Consider the following 15,718-nt stretch of genomic DNA (forward strand, 5'->3'; position numbering starts at 1 on the left):
AGGTGTAATCGGCTGTCACCTCCGTGCAGGATGCTCTCCAGCAGACAGCACGTCTCCTCTTGCTCTCCCTGCGGACAAGATCAAAAGGTAGCAATGAGGTTGTGCTTTGCCCCATCCCCAGGGTGCCACAAGAGAGACCTGCCACCCCCAAATCAGCTGTGTGACGTGGACGTGGGTCAGGACTGGCTGAGGGGAGTGGGCAAGCCATTCTGTCACACACCCTGCGCTGGCAGAAAGCAGAGCTGAGAGAACAGGGGAAGCCCAGGGCAGCCGGCGGTGGGGCCCAGCAGAGTGCAGCGCCTGCAGAAATGCCCGGGTCCTTGAGACTCTGCCCCAGGGCTGCAGCACAGGGCCGACACCAGCTGGGGCTTCACTGGGAAAAACCAGGCAGGGCTGACCCTGACAGCCTGCACGCATACCCGGCCCTGGGATTTGACAACCTGTCCCTCTGCCTATCGCTGCCACAGGATTCAGAAAGCAGTGCCGCCGGCCCTGCCGTGGTCCTGAGCCACCGCTTGACAGATGGGTCTTTAGCCAGCAGGCCTAAAAAGAGGAAAATCTGCCCAGAATTAAGCTGTGCTCAAGTTTTGGAAGGCAGCATGGTTTTCTGAGGTACCTGGTGGTGCCACTCCTGGGGAGCACTCAAGAAACAAGGGCGGCCGCCTGTACCTGCAGGCAGGTGGTGGAGTGTGTGCAGCGTGAGTGAGCGGTGGTTTGTGTGGCTGTTGAATGGGTTCGGGCCTTAAATGTGTCCAACGTGCTACGCCTGGTTCCTTCTTCCTTGCAGGTGGTCTTTAGAGCGGAAACAGGTTTTTTTAAAAGCAAAACCAACAAGCAAACAAACAAAAACACAGCTGGGTAAGCTTTTTCCCCCCAGCTGGCCTTTTTTTCCCCCGTCCTGAACACTCTGCAAGGTGGCGACTGTCACCAATATCAGGGCGCAGGATTGGGCCCCAGGCAGGGCTTTTGCAGGCAGCACATTTCTCGAGGCTCCTGGGGAGTGCTCAAGAAATGGGGGCAGCTGCCCAGAACTGCTATTTGTGGTCCCTCCCCATCACTCGCTGTCCAGCCCCCTGCCCCCATTTGTTACGCCTCCCTCTCTATCTTTAGTCCATCGCTGTTTTCTTCCTTCTCTTTCTTTCTCTGACTCCCTGCCTGTATTTTCTAATCCCTCTCCGTCTGTCCCAGAGCCCCGTGCTATTTTTTCCTTTCTCCGCACCTCTCTGTCCCGCTCCCTGTACAAGGAAGGAAGGAAAATGACGGTACGGCCACGCAGAGCGTGTGTGCGCACGTGCAGGGCCGTGTACCTAGGAAGCCTCGTGTTGTAAGAGCTGCAAGGCACCAGCGTGTTCTCTTGGGTGGAGGACAGTCGAGTGAGTGGAGCTACAGAAGAGGAAGGGAGGAAAGGACAGACAGATGAGGGAAAGAAGTGCCTGAACTCTAAACTTTGCCTGGCAGGGCAGAGAGCAGGAACTCGGGCGAGTCCTGGGCCCTTGGGGTCACGTCACCCCTCTTCTGTGTCCCAGTCCCTCCCTGCCCCGTCCCCGTTCCCTCCGCGTAAGTGTTTTTGCTCCCCGGTTGTCACGTCCCACCTGTGGGGAGGGGGGAAAGGACCGAGATCTGCAAAACCCCTCCGTGGGGATTAAGGTGAGGTTACACTCCAGGTCCACACACAGACACCCACTTTGAGGGGAGAAGCCTAGAGAACGAATATTCTGTCAGCATTGGCCCCCTCACAGGTCTAGCTTCTACCGAAGCGATGTGGCTCTTTGGGAAACCAAGGTTAAGGCCTTGCCTTAACAACTTGAAGAGAAAGGGGGGTGGGGGGAGAGAGCTCACCAGCCCCGGCTCCAGCGTCGCAACTGCCAGCCGGGGAATTCGGTGTCGGGAGGGAGTGAGACAGGGTGTTTCTCACTCCTGCCTGCCCCTGTTTGTCGGCCCCAGGTCCTGGCCTTCTGGAAGCTTCTCCCGCCCCTGTTCCAGGAGTGGCCGAGACCCCCGTCAGTCAGGAGAAGGGACGCCGGGCCCCTCCCCGCGACGTCCATGTTGGGTCTCTCGGGGCGTTGCCCAGGCTCTCAGGACAGTCCCTTGGGGCTCGACCCTCACACCTGGACCTCTCCTCCTCTCTGGGACGGGGCTCTGCTCCCTGACCCCCCTTTCCCTCTCCTCCAAGGCTCTCTCTTCCTCTGCCACCCCACCTCTCCCTGGACTTGCCTCGGCTTTTCCCTCTTTCCTGCTCCCCGGCCCTCGCTCTTGCCGTCTCTCTCTGTCCTGCAGGCCGTCGCAGCTTCGCCCTTCTCCACCGCTTTCTCCTGATCGGCACCCCTCTCTTCTGTCCCATCATCTCTCTGGCCTGTTCCCTGCACTGAACCTGAACCCCACCCCCTGGCCCAGGACCCCCGAAATCCTCTCGGGCCCCTGCCATCCCCAGCATCCCCCCCCAGTGGGACCCCCATGTCCCCAGCACCGTCACAGCCCCCAGTGTCCTCATTCCCCGCCATGACGCAGGTGCCCTCCCCTCCCGCCATGACACGGTGTCCTTGTCCCCCCCAAATGTCCTTGGGTCCCCTCCTGCCCCCCGACGGTGTCCCCCAGGACATGGTGTCCCCTGTGCCCCTCCGGCCATGGTGGCACTGTCCCCATGTCCCCACAGCCACAGCGTCCCCATGCCGGCATTGTCCGCAGGGCAGCCTGTCCCCCATGTCCCCATCCCCAGGGTGGTGTCCCTTGCCCTGGGGTAGGGTGTCCCCAGGCTGTCCCCGTGCCCAGGCTGTCCCCAGGGTGTCCCCCCCCAGTGTCTCCGTGTCCCCAGGTGGGGGAGATCAGCTTGCTCTTCCCTAGGGGGGGTGGGCTCTTGGTGGCAGCGCATGGCACTGGTGGCCCTGCAGGACGTGGCTGCTGCGGGGGCGGTCCCATGGGTGCTGGGGGGACATGGGAGGGTCCTATGGGTGCTGGGGGGACCTCTGAGGGGGTGCTACGGGTGCTGGGGGGGGACCCTATGTGCCAGGAAGGGGGCCTGGGGTGGTGCCGTGGGTGCTGAGCGGGTCTTATGGGAGATGGGGGGGGGTCCCCAGGGTACTGAGAGGGCTAAAGGAGGGACCCATGGGTGCGGGGCGGGGGTTGGGGCACCTCTCCCTTGGGGGTGCAGTTTGGGGGGGATGGGGGTACTGAGGGGGTGATGGAGGGTGTGGCTGGGGGGCGTGGCTTCAAGGGGTGTGGCTTCCCGGGTCCCCCCTCGAATATAGGCACTCCTCCGGGGTACACCCCCCCCCCAGGAATGGGAGTTGTGCTGCTGCTGCTGGTAAAGGGTGGGGGGGGCAGGGGCCTGCGGGGCGCTGCACCTCCACTGCCTCACCTGCCGACACGGGCCGTCATGCGCGTGTGCCTGGGGGGGCAGTGAGTTTGGGGGTACGCCAAAACTGACACCCTCCACCCGAATCCCCAAACCTGCCCCTGGACCCCCCCCCAAACCGCAACTTACCCCTTGGGGACCCCCAGATCCTGACCCCCCCGCCCAGGCACCCCCAAACCTGCCCCGGGACCCTTACCCCGCCCCCCCCCCATCCTCTTAGGGACTCTGAAATCACCCTTAGAGCCCCTCCCCTCCCCCTCGGGTGCCCCAAAACCCTCTTAAGGAACCCCAATATCCCCTCAGAACCCCGCAACATTCCCTTAAGGGTCCCCCAATATCCCCAATACCCACTTAGGGACCCCCAAAGCTCCCTTAGTGCCCCACCCTGGCACACCCCAATATCCTCTCTTGGGACCCTCACACCCTCTTAGGGACCCCAAACCCCCTTAGGCTCCCCAAAACCCTCTTAGGACCCCCAATGCCACCCATGGGGACACCAAAACTCCCTTAAAAGCCCCTTATATCTCCCTGGGACACCTCAATACCCTCTTAACGTCCCCTATATTCCTCTGGGCCACCCCAAAACCCCTTCAGGGTCCCCAAACCCCTGCTTAGGGCCCCCCAGGAGACACCAACACTCCCCCCGAAAATATGCTCTCACATGGGGGGGGCCCTGGACCCCTTGGGGATCCCCTCTATCCCCTTGGGACACCCCAAAACTCCCTTGGAGACCCCCAAAATATGTCATGCCCCAAAGGGCAGACACTATGTAAATAATTTCTGGGAAATAACATGAATATGTATGACAATTCCGGGAAATGTAATGAGAATACCTGTATATTAGAACAATAGAATCTTTGCTTGCTGTAGGTAGCGGTACGCCCGTTAGAAGAAACTATCCCCCGTGCATCCAGCGCTGCAATAAAGAATGCCTACTTACTAAAACTCCAAACCTGAGTCTTACAGAGTTGCTTTGACTGGCTTTTTACGGTAACACTAGTACCCCCTTGGGGTCCCTCAGTACCCCAATGGGGACCCGAAAACCCCCTTCTGACGTGCCCCTCCCAGGAGCTGCGTTCCCATGGGGGGGCCCTCCTGGACCCCTTTCAGGTTTTCCCCTTCTACACCATCGGTCACCTCCTCTTTGGGGAGCTGCCAGGGAACCCGGGCATCTGGGGGGGAACCAGGAATTCCGGGGGACACCCAGGAGTTCGGGGCTGTGTCCTTGGGTGGGGGGACTCTTTGGCTTCTGGGGGGACCCAGGCGTCCGGGCCCCCCCAGCACCCCCAACCTGCGGCCGCCGCCGCCCGGATTCAAACCTCCCGCCGCGTCGCCCCCGTCTGACGTCATTTCGGCTCGCCCGCCCGCCCACCGTCCGACCAACAGGCGCCCGCGCGGCCGCTCTGCGCCGCCGGAGGCCGCGTCTCGATGGTGCCCTGGAGGTGCAGAGAGGGGACGGGAGGGGGAGAAGCAGCCGCGGGGTGGCATTAGCATAAATTTGCATGACTCCTCCCCCTGCCGCAGGGCACCCCGGCGGACCCAGGCGTCCGGACAAGCAGCTCAGCGTTTCTTGACCGGGGAGGTGGGGCAGGGTTCCGCCCCTGTTGCTCCCCGCATGATCCCAGTCTCGCCCAGCATGATTCCAGTTGCCAGCAGCGTAGTCCCAGTTGCTCCCAGTATGATCCCAGTCTCGCCCTGCATGATCCCAGTTGCTCCCAGGTACCCCAGCATGGTCCCAGGTGCCCCCCAACACAGTCCCACTTGCTCCCAGTTGACCCAGTATGGTCGCAGTTGCCCCCAGCAGGCTCAGAGTCACTCCCAGTACAATTCCAGTCACTCCCAATATGATCCCAGTTGCCCCCGCTGTGATCCCAGTTGCTCCCAGCAAGGGCCCACTTGCTCCCAGTGTGATCCCAGTTGCACCCCAGCATCGTCACAGTTACTCCCAGTTGCTCCCAGCATATCCCACTTGCCCCCAGTGCTCTGCCTGGCCATGGGGCCCCTATAGGAGCGACAGAGCCTGGGGCAGGGGCAGGGCAGGGGGCCGTTCTCTAGGGCCCCTATAGGGGTCTACAGGGTGCCTACAGGGCCTGATGGACCCCCCCTCCCCAGCTCTCCCCAGGGCAGCAACTGGTTTCCCTGGAAAGGCTTCGAGTTCTCCGTCCCCTTCACCGAGATGAAGCTGCGGCCGCAGCGCGACCGAGGGGACCCAGGTGTCCGGGGGGGTCCCAGGTGTCCGGGGGGGTCTGCTGGCAAATGACAACAGCTTTCCAAACAAACTGGAACAAGGTTGAAATGTGACAGCTTCGTATTGAACGTTATTCTAAAATAGTCAGGACCAGCTCTGAAGACTGGCTCTCTGTTTGGGGCCACATCCTACCTTTTACAATAAAAAACAAGGCCACTTGGCACAGGAAAAAAACATACCTCTTGGCAGCACCTCCCCACGTCGCATCCGTTCAAAAGATTTAAAGTCCTACCTGTCTTTTCAAAATGAAACTTTTTCAAAATGAAAATATGTTATTTTTTGTACATGTTAGCTACCAGCAAGCTTCTACTGGTACCTTTTTTCTGTCACTAGCCTCTTCTCTGCTCCTGTTCAGCTATCACTGCAAATCTCATCACGTTGGATAGTTTACTGAAAATTTATTGTAACCAAAAAGGGACATAACAGGGCTGTGATGGATTCTGCAAAGCATTTTGCTGCTGCTATTTTATAACAGGTACCACCTTCTTCTGCCAGGCAAGTAAAACAAAATTCAGCTGTGAAAATTTTTGCAGTATACCCCACCCAAACTAATTAACAATGGTTTAAAATAACATGCCCCAGCAAAACCTTTCATGATACATGGCCACAACTCACAATTCTCTACAAAATGTTCACTTTTATAAAGCTCTGATGTAAAACTCAAATAATCAAGCAGCAATATTTTAAGTGCAGCACAGGGTCTTCCATGTCACTATTTGCAACGCTTGAATTCATTTACATTTTAACAAAATGTAATACCGATGACTTAGGAATTAAGTCATTTTTTTAATATCCGTCATTCTATGTAGTGACAGATTTCATGTTTTGCTTATCTTTATCTTTGCTCTCCTTCGATTTTTCCTTCTTGTGTTTGTGGTTTTGGCTCTTCTCCAATGCCGTTTCGCTTCCAATGTGTTTCTTATGCTTCTTGTGACTCTTATGCTTCTTGTGCTGCTGCTTCTCTTTTTTCTTTTTCTTTTTCTTGCTGTCTTGACTCTCTCCTGAGCTGGCACTGCTGCTGTGGCTTCGAGGCTGACTCTCAGGAGGCCTTTGACTACAGCTAACACTGGGACGGCTTTGACTTCTGCTTGCTTCAGGCTGGTCAACTGCAGCAGGTGCTGCTGTATCCTCTTTCACCTTATCAGCAGACTTTTCTTTCGGGTCTTTTGGACTTTTTCCTGCAGCTCCCTCATCTTTTGCAGATACATTACTCTCACTGTCATTTTCATTGTGGTCTTTCTTTGCCTTTTCCTCCATGGCTGCTCTGGTTTCTGGGTGATCTTTTGTCACTTTTGGGTGAACTTTCTGCGGGGTACCAAGAACCTTCTCACCCTTTTGAGAGGAAGATGTTTCAACACTGCCTGTCTTGGGCAACTCCTCCTTCACTTTTTTCGCAGGAGGTTCCATTCCAGGAGATTTTTCACGAAATGAAGGAAATCCTTCATTCTCATCTCCTTTTCTTCTCTTCTGGGGTTTTTAATGTTTATTTCCTTTGCCACCTCCCTGTGGATATTCCACTTCCTTCTCTTTTGATTTGGTAGGATCTTTGATGACAGGGCGCGCTCTTCCAGAAGATTTTTCAGGGGAATTTCCAGCTCTATTACCAGGTGACCTTGACCTAGAACAATAGTTACGACTCTTCCCTTTGCCTCTTCTTGGATGCGGCCGCGATGGCGAGTAGGAATGCAAATGGGAACGACAAAATGACCGAGAGTGGGAGCGAGAGGGGGAAGAAGCTGATCTTGACTTGGAGTAGGTATAGAAACTTCTAGAGTAAGACGAAGCACTATAAGGAGGCTTGGACCTTAAAAAAAACACAACACACACACACGCACAAGTTAATTCAAAACAGTCGCTCTCCCCAGTTTTTTCCTCCCAAATTTGGTTTGAGGTTTTTTGACTCTCCATACACTTATGTTCTTTCAGCTGCTGACATAATGCTACTGCCAGCTGAAGAACTTAATAACATGTAAAAGTTTCTGCTCACAAGACAGAACAGCTGTTGCTTTGTTAGTGGAAACACAGAGAGGAAGGCTAAGTCTGTTTCCACTCACTTCTACCACATGAACTACCATACCTATTGGCCGATTTCAGGTGGTGTACAGTGGCCTCTACTGCTATGTCAATGCACACTTTTTTTCACTACTCTGCAACTGCATGCAGCGCAATTCATTGTTGTTGCACTAAGATGCAAAAAGAGCAAGTCTTAATGGCTACAGTGCAGCATCAAACATCAGGAAAACATGGTTTGGCCTGAAGACAGTAAAGCTCAATTTCAAAATGCCTGCTTAGTCTCTTTAACTTCACTACTTCTTTGGCAATTTGTACAGGATGCAAAATACTTGTACTGCAGTCTTACAATCAACACTTCTAGCCCAATGTCCTAGCAACATCTTGCACATACCTCTAGCTCTAACCAAGGATAGTGACCGTGCTTCAAGAAAAAAGTTGTATCTAAAGGCTTCTAAACTCAGCCTCGAGTAATATGACTCAATGCCATTACTCTAGGAAAGCTACTGACAGCATTACTAAGAGCCAGCTATTCAGACTCCTGCCCAAGTGATTTGGGGGATAGAAAACATCAGCTGCCCTGAGTTTTTTCTTCACAAGTTTTTCTTGTTTTTCATTTAACAATGTCAACAAAATTCTAGTGAAAGCCACCAGTTTGCAGTCCAGCTTAAAATCTCTCCGTGTATCCACAGGAGAGAGACAAAAGAGGAAATGGAGACAATTTCTCTCACATATCTCCTCCCATGTGCTTTGAGGTAATGGTTACAATCATGTAGTCGACAGGGAACCAAATTGTTCCCTCCCATTGTGTAATTCGTGTTGAATTAAAAAGAAGACAATAAGGTTTACATACCAATCGGGAAGGGGGAAGGGACACATTGTGATTGACTAGATAAGGAGGGAAAAGCCAATGGACCAGATAAGGGGATGAACTCTATGGTGACTACATTCCTCCACATCAAAAGACACTCCACAGACACTCTCCTTTGAGAAGATTGACCGAATCTACCCATTAACAAAACTGTGAAGAAAGAAGCAGCAAGACAAGGCGGAGATCTACAAGAAAGGGGTGCATGAACTGTATAAAAGGAATGTAACTATAACAGAAAGTTGTGAGCCCTTGGTGGAGCGCGGACTCCCCGGCCGCCCAGCGCTGCTTGCTTGCTATTCTGAATAAATATATGAATTTTATATAGAATTGGCTGTTGGTTTATAACAATCAGAACAGGGAGATGCAGAAAATCCGGCTACTACGCCTATTCAGTTCCTAGCCTCCTCACGGCTCTCAGGAGGTGAAGGGTGTAATTGCAGAGAAGCTTCAGGGAAAGAGGCCCCTGTTCCTTAACAACTGCTGCCCCATTATCACTATCAGTCAACTGTCATCTCTGCCATATTTGAGCTAGTAACCTACATATGAAACTCCTATCCCTGCTAATCCCTTGAATCATCCAATCCATCCAATGAGAGAGAGGTGCAGTGGAACTCCCCCTGATTCTTCCAGACAACCTGCTTCTCCATTACAGACATGTAAACCAGTTACCTGGAAAACGAATGCCTACGCTCCTTTGGAATCTTTTTACGTTCCATCAATTCCTTAGCAATATCACCGGCAAACTCATCGCGTTTGGACTTTTTCTTTCCCCTGTTAAAATAAGTTTGACCTTTATTACAAAAAGGCACCAAGAAACAAAACATGGCCTATATGAGAAAATATAGACTGCATGCAAACGCAAAAGGGGAACGTCCTATTTCAGCAAAAACAGTTTAGCATTCCTACAAGTTTTAGGGAAAGTTCTAGAATGACATTTGTCTTGGTTTAGTTTTGCATGTTTACCATCTGCAACAAAAAAGTATATTGGAAAAAACACTGTCATTTTTGCTTACGTCAGGTGCACTTGAGTGTAACTGCAGCTCGTTATGCCATCAAAATACAAACATGAAGCCCCACGCAGCTTCACTGAGCCAAATACTTACTCCTCTTTAAGACTCCGTTGTTCTCTGTAAAACTCCTCCCTAGAGAAAGGAGATGCTTGTGTCCTTGGGATGGTAAGTGAAGGAGACATGGGTACTGCTCTTGGGACCCAAGCTGATGGCGTGTTTGCAGGAGCTGGGGGATATCCTGGAGGGGGGACAGTGCACCCAGCAGATGGAGGCTGGCCAGGTGGAAACTGAGGAGGAAACGGTGGTGGTGGTACCCCCAGTGGAAGAGGAAGTGCATGGCATGCTGGAGGATACAAGGGACCTGGAGGCACAGGCACAACGACTGGTGTTGATTCTGGTAGTGCTGGCGCCTGAGTCCTTTGGGTACATTCACTGTGCAGGCGTCCTCGGTTTGGACCTCTAACGAAACCCGAAAACATGTGTCACTGTTTGTTACACTCTGCCTGATTTTAAAGGGGAAAGCGAAGGAAGCGGGAGCATCGTGGCAAGCACTTCTTGTTCTCAACTTAAGCATTTTTCTCCCTGCTTTCCGTTCATGGGAGATTACACTCACTTCTTGATCCTCATCCTCGCCTTCCACATCCTCACCCCCAACACTCCCCTCGGTCTTCTCTCCTTACACTCAGCTTTGCAGCTGCGGGTGGAGGCTGCCCATGCTTAACAGAGGCTCCCATCTCCCACGTGCCATGTGCCCACCGCCCCTCTGCTACTCCTTGAGACACTTCATATTTCGCACTTCTAACCTTCAAAGTCCTGCACAAATATTAACTCATCTTCTCTCAAACTTCTTTTAACCTCTTCCACATACGCTTCCTGTGCTGTTGCCTCATGATGATGTACTTGGCCTGTTCTTGTCCCTGCATTGTTATTTTCTTGCTTACTGGATCTGAGATTTTAAACCATCTGTGGGATGGATCCCGATTTTTGTTTGGATTTATCTTTGAGATTTTATAAAGACTCTGCACCCTTACAGTCTATCTAACGTCAAGTATATAAAAAAATGAAGGACTGACTTGGCACAGCAATAATAGATAAAACAGACTCTTCTCTTCCCATCGGAGAGAAAGCAGCTGGGCTATTTGAGACGACTAAATTGAAGAAACTCAAAATTGTCCTAAAATAACAGCCTTGACTTTTCCAATGATTTGCTCAATCAGAATCAACTAAGTTGTTCAAAAAAGAACGCTGGAGGCTGGTTTCTATTGGGAAATCAATTTCTTCAGCCTTATACAGCCAGTGAGCAAAAGGGTGGCTTTCCACCTGATCCTTTAATTATATTTGATATTTAGATGCACTTATGGTTTCCTCAGAAAGCGTTCATTTTTCAGAGTCCTCTTTTCAATTATGCGCTGGACTTTTATTGTAAATAATCTTACTGCGAGCACATAGCCCTTTGTTAAAGCCAATTCCAATTAGGCCATTTAAACATTAATGACCACTTGTATTCTACACAACTATCGGTGCACACTTACTTCATTATGAATCAGCTGTTGTAGAACTTATGTGTTACAGCCTCATTTAACAGGTTACAAGTATTAATACATTGCATTTTTGTAGAACACTTACAGTTCCCAGCCTGGTCTGCCATCTGCTGAGCAAATTGTACTGGCTCTTGCTGGATGACCTTTTGGAGCAGAGAGAGGAAAGAGCAAAAAACCCCATTCAGTTTATCTGAAGATCGTTTTTTAAAAGAAATTCTAAAGTTACAGTTCCTTACCAGTGGTGAGTGTTGATTGTCCTTGGGGGCCCAGACGACTTGGTAATGCTGGTTGTCTTAGTACAGGAATCTGACAGCCCTTGTGAATAAATGCAGACAGCTGGCAAATAAGCTCTACTAAAATGCAAGAATCGCTGCCAATGTTGAAACAAAGCTTACCTTCTCTTCCAACAAACTGCTGATTGACAGAGACGAATATGTAGACGCTTCAGCAGCAGTCACCAGAGCAGCAGGAGGTGCAAGAGTCAGGAGTGGTGGTGGTGGCAGTGGCAGCTGCTGTTGGTGCCAAACCTGCTGACGGTGCCTTTTTCTGTAACCGGCTCCATTTTTGAAGTTGCTCACAGCCTAGAGGCAGAAGAACATTTAGGAAAAGGTAATATGAAACTTCAGCAGATACACGAACAAAAGCCTCCACAGAGTAGAATTACTTGTGTAAGTAGCTGTAAATGCTATCAATCCCAAAAGAAATCAATATGCCGATACATGAACACATCACATTAAACACTGATACTAGTGATTGGTAACTCAGAGCATCTGTATTCAAAGTACTGCCGTGTTAACACAGAATTTGAAAGTGAGTCAATCACCTTAAACAAAAGCGTGACCTGAATTTGCCAGATTGTCTCCAAGGAGCTGTAAGCTTCTGTGATAACAGATAATGTACTGGAAAGGTAAATTTAGCCTTATTCAATTCAACCTTGCTTAAGCAGATGTAAATTAATATTTCCTTCCCTTTCAGCTTTTGACAAAGAGCCTATTCTTACAAGCACTTTACGTAAAAGTCATCATGTTACCCGGCGTAGGCACTTGTTGGCCACGAAAGCATCAGGCGAAACACCTGTCTGATGACACTCTGGGCATCTACGTTCCTCAGATTCCAGTAAGGCTGTTCTAATACCTGTGTATAATTAGAATAATCAAAATAGCATTTAGCCAAACTAAGGAAGTTTTGGGCATTCTAATCAACTATAAAAACACTTATATGATCAACAGGTGAATATGGTCTTGAATGGAGAGCAGGAAGCTATAAAGGTTCAATAGCATAAAAAATTTCTAGTATGCAGCAAATAACTCTAGAGTTTTGGTATGTCACTCTTGTAACATTTGAAGATGTAGAGTAGGCTGTGTCTTGATGTTTCAGCTAGTCTTCTTCCCACTACATAGTACAGTGAGAAGTCCCCACCCTCAAGGTTAATGAATAAAACTTGTCTCAAAAAAACAAATAGTCGGTTCAAAAAACCATTACTAGGTTCGAGTTCTGAAGGTTTTAAGCAACTCTCCCGTGGAGAAAAATGGGGATTAAATGCCTCTAACTATCCATTTGTTGCAGACCACCATAAATCACCAGAGTTGGCTATATAGTTTTGCATGAGAAAAAGGGCTGTGGGCAAACTAAATGCATTCAATAGTCAATACTGCAATCACCTGCACAACCAGCCACTCCTCTCATACTCGTCCTTCCGCATGTAAATTTAACTAAAAAGCTATTTATTTTACTATTTATTTATTTAACTATTAAAGCTCTCTGTTTTTTTTTCCCTTTATACGAGAAGAGCCCTTTCCTATTCAGGGTATACTTAAGTATAAAATAGAGCTGGTAACAAAGTAATTTCGCTACCTCCTCTTTCTGCTTTCAGAAGAGCAGATGTGCTGTTTTGAATTAACAAACATGGGAGTTCACACTTACATTCATCACAGTAACCGTTTCCACAGCAGGGAATAATAGCTGCATCAGTCATTATCTCCTTACAAATGAGACATAAAATGTCATCTGGAATAGGAGCATCTGAGGAGGAAGAGGATGGCTCCTCCGATAAAAAGGGAGGCTTTTCCTTCTTTGTTCTAGCATAACCTTCCCTGGAGGAGGGGAAAGGGGAAGGAAAAAGAAACAAATTAAGGGTGGGTAAAGGAAAACTTTTCCAAGCTTTGGATATTATGAAAGGAAGACAGGAGATGGAATTCTTCTCACTCCACATTAGCCTTCTAAAACATAGGCATTTAGTTGAAACTACTTTTCTGTCGCCACCACACCAGAATAGGGAGGGGGGAACAATTTTCCCGCTGCAGAGCTCTCCCATTCAGTGGATCAACAAAGAAATTAGCTCAGATGAGAAAAATCATTTCTTGACAGCTAGAAATCAGGTGAAATGAGTCCCACCTCTCCTCTGCCAGAGGGTAAATGTAAATTTCAGGCTCAGGGTAAATTTAGTCTCCCAGTAATTACATTTTATAAGTGGAAGAAGTCCATGTTACAGCTTCTACAAAAGGAGGTCCACGACAGAAACCCCAAAGTGCTACCAAGTGCATTGTAAAACAGCCACTCTTGTCAGCACACAGCAGTGTTTTCTTAGTTCATAGCAACAGGAAATCTGCAGCCTGTTTCACCAATAAGACCTAATAAAACTCAGAGGGAGGAAATCTCAGCCCAACAGCTATTTGTTCAACTCTGCAAGAAGCCTTTGAAACACAAAGCAGAAGCCAAACGAGCTTCCACAGAGAACGACTCCCACTGTAACCACTACCGAAATCTTTTGCAGAAATACAGGTTCTTAGCATACCACAAGCTTAACCAAGTTCCAGGGGCATGAACAGTACGACCACCCTATTTTAACATTAGAAAGCATCACAGATTTTGAGGTTCAGATACAATGACAACGCTTCCTCCCTCCTCGTTACAGATGCAGGTCAACCTCGTTGCACTGCCACTCAGACATGTACGCACGGTTTCTCTCGTTCACTTTTTGGTCGGTCCAGTTAATTCCATACTTACACATTAAGACATGGTATTGCGTATTTTCCAGTTTTTGTCAGCATAACACCCTCCACATTGGGATCTTTCACCTCCACCAAGAGAGTCCTTGGAATTCCCGTGCTCTTTTTCATTCTGGGCACAGACCCAAAACTTTCATCCTATTGAGACAAGAAATGCAGACATACCGCATCTTAAGACCCACACTTAAAATGACATTTCAATGATTATTTTAAGCAGCAAGAGCCTTTAATCCTCTCCTTTTACCTAGCAGAAGGGTCGCTCGACTAAAATACTTCTTTTCCTAAATGAATACAGCCAGGATGTTCCAAAGGCTTGAGCAGTGTTTTGAACTCGGTCGACATTCTTTGGCTTACCCTCAGGTTCCTTAAGGGTGAAACAGCCCTTAGCTCACCATCCACTCAGAGAAGAGACACAAACCTGCTCCTCCTCCTCCAGAGGGCAATTCAGAGGGAGAGCTTAATTCAGTGCTCTGAATCGCTCACTGGGGAAACTTACATTCACCATCTCTATATGAAGGCTAAATTCATACCTCACGCATGGACATTCAGTGACTAACTTTAAACGGCATGAAGACGCAACCAGAGGCTTGTCTAATTAAAACACACAAATGTTCAGTAGACGGGGTCAACAGAAACATCTTTTTATACAAAACACTAAAAACTATGAACTGTCACTAAAAAGAGTTAAAACCAGAAACATTCCCAATAACATTGAAATGTACAAAAACACGCATGCAAGTTCACAGAGAAAGATCTATGGACACATTTCATGTCCATGACCTAGAAAAAAGAAAATTTTACATTTCTAATTCCAGGTTTCCCTTGAATTCTGAAGGGCTTTGCAACATTGCCATACAAGCTCTGTATTTCACCCCAAGAGAAACAATGCTTCACGTGAGCATTCATGTACTTGTTACCTAACTGCCAGGGTAAAACAATTAAAAACCAAGTAACACCAGAAGTCCCCCACAATCTTACCCCAGTTGTTGGGCAGTTCTTTATGGAATGGCCAGGTTTTCTGCAACGATGGCAAGTATATGATGATGGAGGTGGACCCAAGGGTTTCTTCATGTAACTACAAGATTTTGGGGAAGAAAAGAACAAGGTGTGCATGTGTCTCTCTTGTTCAACCAAACACCTCTACAGTTTCTTCCATAATCTTCAAAGAACAGATCTGACATTATCAACACTTGGTTGGATCATATTGATGGCTGGACTGTATCATCATAGCTTTTATTTTATCCTCTTGGGAAGCATTGGCTTCAGCCAGATTGGCAGTCTGTTTAACAGGCAATTATTTGACACGCACATTAGAAACACGTTTAAGCCCACACAGCCAAAGACAACACCGCTCACCCAGTCCTGTAAAGAGCAGCACAAGGCTAGCAGAGGTTGCATGAAAACAGCTGCTTATAGACAATACCGTTGTCCTGAAGACGTTCTGGGGAGCCCTTACACCGTTATTACATGGTGTTTGCGTGCGTGTTAACCTACTTGACAAGAGCGCTCTTGGGCACTCAAAACCTTAGGCTCTGTTTGTACCTTACAGAAAGACTTGCGTAACCAATCCAATGGTCTTCCAGGTGGACCGAAGGCATATGTAGACAACATGACACGATCCAGTATTTTTAAGCTCCAGCCTCTTTGAAGAAGACATCCACTGTACATTTAATTCAGA

At 49.2% G+C, this 15,718-nt stretch overlaps 1 protein-coding gene across 2 annotated transcripts in view; it reads right to left on the minus strand.

The window, feature by feature from the left end:
• Nucleotides 1-15,718, minus strand: part of LOC126037437 (E3 ubiquitin-protein ligase RBBP6-like) — an 87,639-nt gene that overhangs the window by 32,105 nt on the left and 39,816 nt on the right. Inside the window, exons 2-8 of one of the 2 annotated variants that reach the window (XM_049797753.1) lie at nt 15,019-15,115; nt 14,039-14,178; nt 12,956-13,125; nt 12,063-12,166; nt 11,428-11,613; nt 11,269-11,347; nt 11,118-11,175 (exon numbers count right to left, since the gene is read on the minus strand). In XM_049797753.1, the coding sequence (XP_049653710.1) occupies nt 11,118-11,175; nt 11,269-11,347; nt 11,428-11,613; nt 12,063-12,166; nt 12,956-13,125; nt 14,039-14,178; nt 15,019-15,111 (830 nt within the window). In that variant the 5' untranslated portion in view covers nt 15,112-15,115. The remainder of the gene's footprint in view (nt 1-11,117; nt 11,176-11,268; nt 11,348-11,427; nt 11,614-12,062; nt 12,167-12,955; nt 13,126-14,038; nt 14,179-15,018; nt 15,116-15,718) is intronic. The other variant, XM_049797752.1, reaches the window with a different exon arrangement.

Source organism: Accipiter gentilis, unplaced genomic scaffold (assembly GCF_929443795.1).
Source record: "Accipiter gentilis unplaced genomic scaffold, bAccGen1.1, whole genome shotgun sequence".
NCBI classification, from domain to species: domain Eukaryota; kingdom Metazoa; phylum Chordata; class Aves; order Accipitriformes; family Accipitridae; genus Astur; species Astur gentilis.